Below are 12,013 nucleotides of genomic sequence, written 5' to 3'. Positions count from 1 at the left end.
TTAATAATTTACGACTATAGTTTAAAATATTTAGAAAAAGGGCATTTTTTATTTAAAAAAAGTGAAAATCTTGAATTATAAATTTAACAAACTCGAAGGCCTAAAAGATCTACAAAAATATTTATGGGAAGGACCACTTATAGTGCTTCCCCCATCCCATCCCCAGGAAAATTCTAGCTATGCCTATGCAAGCGTTTCTAACAACAAATAATATTTTAAACAAACATAACATTTTTTTTAAAGAGATAATTATATTTATTTTATACTATTTGCCTAACTGAATTTATATGTAATCACAGAATAAGTAATGTTTTTATTACAATTTATTAAAATAAAAGTAGTTCTTCTATTTCTCAAGGATAGACCAAGCATACAATTCTTGAAAGACAACAAATACGGTAAGGGCTGAATAAATAATTAATTTTGAGTGGTTAAATTTCACCAATTGTATTAGTGTGTTATTGTGAAATGCTTTACATCATTTTAAAATTTATTAAACATTTTTATTTTTTTCAGATACTAAGTTTTTTAGATGTATTTCTGCTATAATTTAATTGATTATGATATAATCATAAATTTTTATACTAACATGTATAATATCAGTAAATTTAATTATTGCAGGAGATGGATTATACTGGTAAATATAATCAAATAAATGATGGGTTTTCTTCACAGGAGACTAGCTATAGTCCTTCAGAAAGTATACTTTATATATATTTAACAAACCATAAATTTAAAAATTAGTAAAAATATCGTCAAATGATAAAAATGAGCCATTAAGAGAACAAGTTATTTAATAACAATAATATTTTAATACATTTATATGAAGGATAGATTTTTGCCAATTGCTAATATAGCTAGGATCATGAAAAAGTCAATACCTCCTTCTGGAAAAGTAAATACTAGACTATGGAAATATTTAAAAAAATATATAGATTGCTAAAGATGCTAAGGAATGTATACAAGAATGTGTTTCAGAATTTTTAAGTTTCATTACAAGCGAGTAATAATTTATTTATGTTTTGAATTATATAAACATTTTCTTATTTCATTATTAATCATACTTCAATTTCTGTATAATAATTAGAGATTATTGCCCTTTAATTTTTAAAACCAAAAATATTTTTCATAATTTTATTTTAGTAAATATAAGCAAATTTTTATCTAAATCCAAATTTCAATAAATTGCTGATAAAATAGCTTATGAAAAAAATTAAAAAATAACATATTTAATTAAAATGGTCAGCATTTGAAATGTTATTCAAAATAAAAAATCTTCAAAGTAAAAATGAATTCAAAAATGTTTAAGCAGAATTTTTGATCAAATTTTACTTGAAACTTTAAATCTTTTAAAACCAAATTTTTTTATTTTTGTGCATACAAAAATCTTTCCAAATTCTCAAACTGTAATTATATTAATTAAAAATTTTCTTAACCCTTCATATACTCCATTGAGATCTATAGGATCCTAGGTATGCTAGAATTGATATTACATAAAAGAGGTTAATTATTATTGTTATGTATTAAATTTTGTATTTTTTATAAAATGTTTATTTTGTTTATTATATGAATTTGAAAGAAAATACAATTTGATAATAAATAAAATAAAAATATATATCTAGAATTACTACTAATAGCACTTTTCAAGAATGGTGCAGTCAATAAAAAGTTTAACGGATTCAAACCTGTGTTACAGAGATTGGTACCACTTATTTAAAGAATTTAAAACACACAACTAAGTTTAACATCATCATAAGAAAAATTGCTGTTATTAACAACAATAGGATGTGATACTTATAAAATACTGATATGCCACTGATAGTCTAAGAAACCAAGAGGTATTAGAAATTCCCAAACTAAGATATTTTTATCAATATAATCAAAAAAAATGAGGAAAAATTATTAAGCTATAAAAATCTTCAATAATTAGCTACGACTCGTGAATTTAGGGAATATTTAGATAATGCATTAAAAGATAAATTCATATTCCGAATAAAAAAATTCAAAAATTTTACTATCCGAGGATGATATAGACATAAATAAAGCTATTCAAATAGCTACTGCAGTAGAAACAGCTATAAAGAATACAAAATTAATAAAAATGATGAAACTAAAATTGATCAGTTAGAAAAGGAATATGATATAAATATAATTTACAAAGTTAATAATAATAAGCAATCAAAATTATATAATAATTATAATACAAGCTACAAAAAACCAAATCCCTGCCACTCCTGCAGTGGGAACCATAGAAGGGAAAATTGTCTTTTCAAGAATACCACTTGTTAAAAATACAACAAAATTAAGCACATTGCTTGAGTCTGTAGAAAAGAAATAGTTAATTTTATTAATAATACAACAAATGAATATTATTCAGTGGGTCAAACAACTATTTATTTTCATTATTATATTTATTATATGAATTTGAATAGTAAAAGAAAATGTGAATTGATAACAAATAAAATAAAAATATATTTCAAGAATTACTTATAATAATACATTTCAATTATGATCTAGAATCTTTAGTAGCTTCATTAAATATATCTTTGAATATATATTCCAAATTTCATTTATTTTTGTTAGTATTTTTCAAGATTTAAACATTTCTTAATAATTAGCATTGGTAAAACCCAGTTAGAGAAAAATTTAAGTTTTCTTTAAAACCTTAGTTAAAGATAGGAATTTTTTTTAGGTATTTAGATGAATAAATAATAAATTTAATGAAATATATTGGTTTTAATATCTTATAATATTTTTTTTTGTACTTATAATTTAGGGTTAAAATTTTTGGCACAAGTTATAATTATTCCCAGAATTTTAAAATAAATAAATATTTTATAAGGGTTAAGACTAGTTCTATATCTTGTATCTAAATCAATATAAATGGGAAATATATTCATTCAAAATTTGGGTCTATTAAACTCCACTAGAGCATTTGCGTTACTTTTTTTTTCCACCAGAGTATTGAAGGGTTGCCAGAAAGTTTGGCTAAAGTAAAATTCATGAAGGCTATCCAAAAGTCAGTTTTTCCTAATCCTTTATATTTGCTGTTTGATTTTCTTACTTAGTATTGTTATTTTATGTGACATGAAAATGATTAATTATGAACGGAAATTTGCCTGCTCCCTTCCTAGTGTTAATCCCGATTTGGGTCTATTAAGATTTTAGCTAAAATAATATAACGTAGTAAGTAGGCATTGAGATTTGGCAAATAAGATGTCCAAGCAGTTCAGCCAGCTTTATCTTTTGATTTGCATAATGTTATTTAGGTTATTTCTGGCTTTTAACATCACAACCCCCTTCTCTCCTATGTATACAATAATATCACTTTATAAAAAAAAATAATCTGAAAGAAAAAATAAGTGAAATCCCGAAAATTATAAAGTATAATCATAGCCAAGGGTCTGTTAAAAAAGTGAACCTACCCAATAAAATCTTGGAAGAGAAAACTCACTTAATAGTGCATCCCCCCTTCCCCCCATAAGAATTTTGGATATGGCACGCTGAGCTTAGATGGATTTAATTTTTATTTTTTTTATTCCTTTATGTTTGCAATTATGATTTATGGTTCTTTTTTCAATTTTATTATTATTCATAATTAGACATTATTTATAATATTATATTTAATTAATTATAAGGAATATTCTGGAATATAATGTTCCATTTCCATCCTTGTTCCATAATTTATTCGAAGTTCCAGAATTTTCCTTTCCCGGTCCCTGATTAATAAGTTTAAGATAATCTATTTGATAAAATCATATAATAATTATAGAGCTAGCGACAAATGCCAACTTGAAAGACGCAAGACGATAAATGGCGACGATATTATTTACGCCATGGGCGTTTTGGGGTTCGATCCATACATTGAGCCACTCAAATTATATTTATCTAAATACAGAGATGTAAGTTTTATTTTTCCCTTCTTATTATATGTTTTCTAAATATTTTCATTACTCTGTCATGATGGGTAAGCAAATTGGGTTTGACACTTAAACAGAATGTCTCATTTATGGATTAAATTTTTATTTTTAACCTGTAACATGGATCAGTGGTTTTGCTAGGGATCTATCAGAGCACTCCTAGAATGCCTTTGAATTCCTACTTTTGCATGCCTAAATTTATGTATTTTTTTTTAATATTAGAGAATGTAAAACGATGCAGTCCGCCGTTTTTACAAGAGGGAAAATGTATATGTTTTGAATAAGATTATTTTGCGTTTAAACATTAAGTGTAATGTGTTAATATATTCGTATATTATAAGTTTAACAATTTAGCTGAAGGTATCAGATACTTTTGATTTCCCGTAAATAAAACCAAATATTTGGTTCTAATAAAATTAGTTGCATCGACTTTTTAAATGCTTTTTCTATTTATATTTGTAAAATCTTTTATGTTTCATACGATAAATCTTGCCATATTGTCTGGATAAAGTCTAAATTACTTAAAAGGTGCTTTGCCATAATAACACAAAATTTAAGATGAAATTGGGGAATAATGATTTGCTCCCCCCCACCCACCCTCCAATTCGGCACGCTTAAGGTAAAGATGTTAGCGACATCATTGTTTATTAGCCCGACTTATAAAAATCTTAGCTTTAGCTTTTTAAGGGGGGCTGATTTATACTAGATTATAAATATCAAAATGTACAATCAAATATTAGAGCATGAAGGCGGCCGAAAAATCCATGCAATCTACCAAGTTGAATTTCCAAAATTTAGCCTCCGAACTCCTAAACAAATCTTCCAATTCCCCAGGACTTGATCAGAATATGATGACCTTAAACGCCTTAAACACCTACACCAGCAATTTAATAGGGTCCAAGGATTTGGGCTTATTCAGGGACCGAATCAACATTTCTCCGACTCAACCTAACGTGTTCATCATGCCTTACAAATCGAACCGCTCAAATATTGTAGAAGATAATGTGACTTGCGAAAGCAAAGATAATTTGATTCTCACCAAACTTTTGAATTCCTATAAAGGGGACGATAACGACTCGGATAATTTCGACATTTTAACCGACAACCATGCTATGGGGGGCGATAACAATAATTATTCCCATCAGCAACTCAAGATGGCCGAATTGGGAACTCAAATACTCATGGAACATATCCAGTCGACCGAAATCGAAATTCAAGGAGGGGTGACATCTAATGATTCCGCCAACCCTAGATCCGAAGGAGAAAATCTTAACGATTCGAACCAGCTTCTGATACATTCCAGGGCGACTTCCAATCAGATATCCAATATGGAAGTTGAACGGGAATTGGAATTCAATGAGGGGCATTTCACAAATGGTTAGTAATCTATGAAATTATAATGAATGTATAATTTTTTTTTAAACTCTACCTAATCGATTTTTTGGTAATATATAAAGATGAAAGATTATACATTATTATTTAACAATAGTAACGCTTGAAAAAAACTCCTAATTTTGGACATAGAATAAAACTAAGAACTAGACTCAATTTTTTCGATAACTATTAACATTGACGCCAATCAATTTCGAACTTAAAATTCTAAAAGGTCGAATAACTATCGTCTCATTAGGAGTTAATTACTCAGGGATGATTTTAGATTAAACATTTTTTTCCCTCCGTATCCAGGTTTACTCTCCTCGGTTCCTAATGTTGTTGAAAAATGATGAATCTTTATAATCCTCACCTGTTTCTCGCGTAAGAAATTAAATCACTTAAGTGCTGTCAATAATTATTCCCTCCGCATTATATTAGTTTGGATATCCTGTAATAAGATTATTTGAACATAGGTAAAAAGATTACTTTTCTTTTTTTTTGTTTATCTTCTTCTATTCAACATTTGGTTATTATCGTTTTTTTTAGACATTTCCAATTTATCCTTTGAATTAGGAACTTGATAATAGTTCACAAATGGTTAAAATTACAATTTTTTTTCCCCTCTCTATAAAAGTTTTGGAAATAAGGGGCATAATGGGGTATGGCTTAGCTACGCGTCGAAAGGTATATTTTCCATCGAGATGGCTAAACTACCCGTCGAGCAAATTAATGTTAATTTTAGATGACTAAACTACGCATTCGGAATATAGATGTTAAATTTAGATAGATAAACTAGTCATCGAAGCAAAATAAGGATAGGAAATTGCCGTAATTAATGTTAAATTAAATAACTAAACTGTTAAATTAAAATGACTAAATTGCTATAATCGATCTAGTTATTCAAATTAGATTTTCAACTATCTTAACCCGCCACGTTAATACTATACTATATTTCCCTGAAAAACAAAACCAAATTTAAACATTAACATCCTATTGGAAAGTGTTTTTCCACTTCTTCAAAAAGTATTTATTACAACAAGATAAAATTTTGCTACGATACTAAATTTATAGTTTAGTCTATTATCTTAATATAATATATTTTGTTGCGAAAAATAAATAAAAATAAATTGCATTTGAATTTGTTCTAATTTTAATATTAAAATTGACTGTGTGACCCTGACCAAACAATCCTAAAATAAGTATTTACAATTTTAATATATTCAAATTATAAATAATTAATTTAAATATTTACATATTATACTTATCAAAAATACAAAATTAAATATTGTAGTTGTTTAGGATTAAATATCATCTGCTTGCATCCTTTTAAATTCCTTATGATTTTTTGATAAGAGGCTTCTTATGACATATACTTTTAAAATAGGAAATGAATTATACCATAGAAATTTCTTTCCTTTCTTCTAAAGCTTTATTGACTTAAACAAACAACATTCAATTTAGGTTACATTTATTATCATAATTAATCTATCTTATTCCTATAAAAATCTTGCCGATAAGGATATATGGACCTTCTCTAAATCAAAATAACGATTACTAAAACTCCTCTTTTTTTTACCTAATCATCTGGAAAGTAACTTTTTAAAGCAGTTTTATTCATTTTTAAATAGTTATTATTATTTTTAATACTTTATGGTATAGATTCTAGGATATTAACTAGTTTCGACAACATGTTCAATAGTTCTATGTATGTAAATCCTTTACAATGATTTTTAGTATATATCATTTCCAAAGTATCATGTGTTAAAGGTATCTCATATCATCAGAGGACTTACTTAAATATTTTATCTTATGTGAAGATCTAGGAAGGATATCAGATATATTAGTAGTAAAACCTATTAAATCTTTATTTTTTTACAGGTTTGGAATGTATTATTCTTTTATGAATACTAAATCTTGGTGGCATTGTATATCCATTGGCATTTAATCTTCGTTTTAGCTGTTAAATCCAATTTATATAGATACATTGGAACAATATCTATATAATTCACAAATTGTTCAATTAAAATTACTGGTATATAATCAGTTACTATTAAATCTACATCTATTCTTTCCTTAGATTCCTCCCTTGAAATATCTGAACAATCTTCAATCCTAAAATGATGCTTTGGATATGATATATATACTAAAAATCATTGTAAAGCATTTACATTGCAGAACTATTGAACATGTTATTGAAACCAGATAATATCCTAGAATCTATACCACAAGGTATTAAAAAAAAATTTCTATACTAATAATTTATAAAAATGAATAAAAGCTGCTTTAAATTGCTTCCAGAATGATTGTAGGGCATAGGTAAAATGAACGAGTTGTAGTAATCGTTATTTTGATTTAGAGAGGGTCCATATTATAGGTCTGCATTTGGCCCCCTCCCCAGCCCGCCCATAGTATTTCAAAAAAATATACCCACCCGCCCATTAGTCTTAAATTTTTTACCCACCCACCCATTATTTATAAAAAAATTCTTATCCCAAGCCCGCTATTATAAAATTTAATGATGGCCATTCTTTCATTTTTTTTAAGCATCTAATAAAAAAAAATTTCAAGATTACACCTCCACAAAATGTTTTATAATTTAGGAAATTACTATATATAAGCATAAAAAAAAATATTCAATTTAAATTATGGATAATTTATTTAATCAAATAAAATATTTATGAAAAAATAATATAAATATAAAATTGATATTATATGTAATTCTAGTGCAAAAATAATAATGTATCTACATTCTCTGTATTCAAACATGTTCTTTGTTCTAATAAGAAGCACTAGTTGCAGGAATTACCAATATTTTCCTTGCTAATCTTGATAGCTTTGGCAAATCACTTTCTTGTCGCTTGCACCAAAGTAAGTTTTAAATATACAAAAAAAGTTAATTTATTTTAAGAAAAAAGTTATTATGATATCAAATTAGGACATTTTAATTTTTAATATTCCAAAAAAGGTTCATAAACAATTTTTTATTAATATTTACTTAAATGATTTAAAAATTTTTTTAACCCTCCCGCTCATTGTTTAAATTTCTTAAACCGCCCATAGTTTAAATTTTTTGACCCGTTGCCCGTTCTTAGAAATTTTTATCCCGCTGTCCGCCTATTTAGATGGGCGGAATTAGGCTGGCTGGCCGAAACCCCGCCCGATGCACACCTCTAGTCTATATATCATCGGCTAAGATTTTTACAGGATAAGAAGATTACATACTATTGATTATAATGTTATTGAAAGAATATATATTTCAATTCAATTTTATTAAGAATCCTATTGAAAGAATATTGGTATGGAAATAAATTCGTTTATTAAATAACAAATTTTGTAAAGTAAAGTATTACTAATGTCAAATTATAATCTAAGATGGTTTTTATATATCGTAAATCAATTGTTTCCAATCACGTTATACAATTAACAACCTTTAATATATTATTACAAGCTAAATATATCTTCTTTTCGCCTTAAGTGAAACATTTGTCAAAAAAGTAATATTAAACGTAAATGTAATTGAAAACACCACTTAAAATACATAATGTAAGTTGTATCATACAACAAATGTAACCTAAATTGTTAAAATATTTTTAAAAAAGTATCATATTTGGAGATACTGCATGTTGAAACATCTACTTTCGTAGTGGAATATAAAGGGATATATATCCAGTTTAAGCATGGGAATAGGAAATGTGAACACCACATATACTCTTACTTCTCCGGGTATTATAAAGAAATTTAAAATATAGGATATTTTAGATAAGTGTACATGAAATTTCTACTTACAAAATATATATATATATATAATATACTTAGAAATATAAAGCAAATAAGAAGCATAAAATACAATGAAGTACACAAAAAATGAAACCGATTATAAATAGCAAGGTTTTGATAGTTTTAAACAATATAAATGATTATCCGATAGTGAAAAATATATGTATACGACCTGATAAAGTTGTAGCTATAGTGCCTTTATACGCGTTTAATGCTCGATATATATAAAATTTTGTTGTACTGGCAAACAACGAAGTAACCTTAGCGTTGATAAAACTTATAATTTAAGCGAACTCTTCGTCAAGGCCTACTGTGTTTTAGCATACTTCTATTTATAAAACAGGTACATTATTTTTTGGACCAATATCTTTATACATGGTAATTCAGATTTATCGGATGTATAATATATTTTTCTGAGTTAGTTTTTTTTTAAAAAGCATCAATTATTGTGGATAGTATTATTTTTGGATCCTATAAAATTTTTAATAATTTAGTACATTTATTATGTACTCTTCACATGAGGAAAATTTTTTTCAATTTCTTTGAAAAATAATCAAGGAAATCCTATCAGATTAAGAGAAAATATAGTTAATATGATTTTTGGTGAAAATGGAATAATATTTTACCATTGATGATATTAGGAAAGTTAATAAATATGGTAAATTTTTTAAAGAATATGTTTGAGTTTTAAAAATAAGTTCTATGCATACGTATACAAGTCTCTAAAGAGTAATATAACACAAGCACATATAAATAACAACAGTGAATCATTGAATAATGTGCTAAAGAAAATGATAAAAAAAGTTGCTTCCTTGCATTCTTTAACAACTAACATTTCGGGTTATATTGCTATGAAAAGGAATTGGAACGAGCAGTACTTGGACTCGGCGATTATTGCATAATGGTCTAGGACATAAATTTCTCGATGTTCGTTTAGAATATTGACATTTATTATAATATAATTTTTTTTAATATGTTAGTATAGAACGATGCATAAACAATATAAGAAGATAGAAATTTATGTAGGAATATAACTAAATGTCGATAATTTACCGAGATGTTATAATACAAACGTTTAGCTGAGCTTAGAAGAAGGAAGAAAAATAATTTATATGGGTATCATTTATTTTATATTTAAAAAGTATGACATAAAGGTATATAAATTTTAGTCATCTAAAATTAATATTAATTTGTTCGATGCGCGATTTGCCTGTCGATGTGTAGTTTAGTCATACCCTCCCGGCATAATGCATTTCATAGCTTTTGATGGTTAATCTAGCCAGAACTACTTTTTACTTCTTTTTTTTTAAATTTACAAATTTGGACATTATTTAGTAAATAATATACTCTTTCTAATAGCCTCCCACAAGGCTGAATTCGTATGGAATGGATCATTAGAAACAAAAAAGTTTAGTATTTTATTGCCGGGTTCTATCTAAGCATAATGTTTAATCGGGATTTTTAATCCCATCTCAATCCGCGTAAAAGCGTTTTTGTGACATCTTAAATTTTCATCTTTTAGGATCAGGGGGCCGAAGGAAAAAAAATGGATTCGGTACATCTAGTAGGATAAAATAAGTTTTATTATTTGTTAGCATCCCTAATTTATAAGTGTCAAACGATTAAATTGTCGCCTTCGTATTATCGATATGGGCAATAATCTTCCAAAATGATAATTTGATAATAAAGGTTGTTTTTTTTGAAACTTTCGCTACGAAAATTAATACGACAAGCTATGACCCGCAAGAATTTAAATTTTAGCGCCACTTTTTTTTCTTTTAATGTTTATCAAAATCCTATTTAAGATTGGGTGGAAAACTTCAGACCTCCCCCAACCTCTTCCGAGTCTTAGGAAATCTGTTTCTTAAAAAAAGCCTTTTGAGATTTAGTACCCACTTAGAACGAAATGGAATAGTGGGTGTCCTAATTCCAAATCTGAGATTGGTCTAAACAAAAATAAGACGAGTCGGACCTAAATATTTTAATGAATACGCCCTCAGGTAAACTAATCCTCTTAGATTTATATATTTATCCTATAATAAGTGTACTCAATTTTAAAAAATTCATTATATTAATATTTTTTTTGTTAACATACTCCTCGAAACGAAAAGTCAATCAAGATTTATTTTCGAATAACAACAACGATAATAATTTCTCCAATGGAAGCTTCAGAATTATACACGAACAATCGTTACCTTCCATCCTCCAGGTTATTTCATCTTCCTCTCACCCTCAACTGTCACAACTAGACCTCAGTCAATCTGCGCACGATACACTTCATTGAAAATAGGAAATTTTTTCATCAAGATTATATATGTAAATTATTAGAGAGTGGATATCTAGTGCAATAAAAAGCAAAATCGGTTATTAAGAATCAGGTGATCCAGAACGAAAAAAATATTTACTTTTCTATCTTAAAAAAAATGAAACAGATTTGAAAACAACATTTCCATATTTTTTCCCTTAAAGTTTTTAAATACTATATTTATTTATAAACAATTCTGCATCTCGAAATCAACTAAATTTACGGAACATGTTAATTATTTTATAATTATATTATATCGCCATTTTTAAAAAAAAAAAAATTATTTGGGAATTTAACATCAATAAACGAAGAATCAGGTCTAGCATTTCAAACGCTGCGTTGCGTATCCAAATATTGCATTTCAAAAGGTATCGTGTAAATTGGTCAAATTATTGTTTGGAGTAACCCTTCTTATGTGGCACTATGCATACATCACTCATTTATAAAAAGAAAACGTTACTGGTCAAAATTTTTTCTATCTTTTTATCTGGATCTTTTAGTAGATTAATAATTCCCATTTTGCTTGGTAGTTCATGGGTTTGAATGGTTTTTATGTAGTTTGGATCCATATAGACCACATCTGGTAATCCTTGTAACTTTTTTCATCTCTGCTTCAGCATCGATATATTAAGCATAA

At 27.0% G+C, this 12,013-nt stretch overlaps 1 protein-coding gene across 1 annotated transcript; it reads left to right on the top strand.

The window, feature by feature from the left end:
• Window positions 1–533: 533 nt before the first annotated feature.
• Window positions 534–11,642, top strand: LOC135923750 (uncharacterized). The gene is made up of 7 exons (XM_065458672.1): window positions 534–700; window positions 745–788; window positions 830–895; window positions 936–1,003; window positions 3,773–3,902; window positions 4,661–5,297; window positions 11,183–11,642. Exons 1-7 carry the CDS (start codon window positions 625–627, stop codon window positions 11,353–11,355), a joined length of 1,194 nt encoding a protein of 397 aa, XP_065314744.1. The 5' UTR covers window positions 534–624; the 3' UTR covers window positions 11,356–11,642.
• The last annotated feature ends 371 nt before the right edge of the window (window positions 11,643–12,013 follow it).

The sequence above is a fragment of the Gordionus sp. m RMFG-2023 genome, chromosome 2 (genome assembly GCF_954871325.1).
Source record: "Gordionus sp. m RMFG-2023 chromosome 2, tfGorSpeb1-WG-v2, whole genome shotgun sequence".
NCBI classification, from domain to species: Eukaryota; Metazoa; Nematomorpha; class Gordioida; order Chordodea; family Parachordodidae; genus Gordionus; species Gordionus sp. m RMFG-2023.
Note: the sequence above shows the minus strand (reverse complement) of the source record. Positions and strands in the feature narration are given on the sequence as shown.

Excerpts from the sequence above, each read along its gene's own strand:
- LOC135923750 (XM_065458672.1), top strand. The coding sequence starts at position 625 with ATGGATTATACTGGTAAATATAATCAAATAAATGATGGGTTTTCTTCA. Across the intron at positions 789-829 it reads ATGAGCCATTAAGAGAACAA|GATAGATTTTTGCCAATTGC; the intron begins GTTATTTAATAA and ends ATTTATATGAAG. Across the intron at positions 896-935 it reads CAATACCTCCTTCTGGAAAA|ATTGCTAAAGATGCTAAGGA; the intron begins GTAAATACTAGA and ends AAAAATATATAG.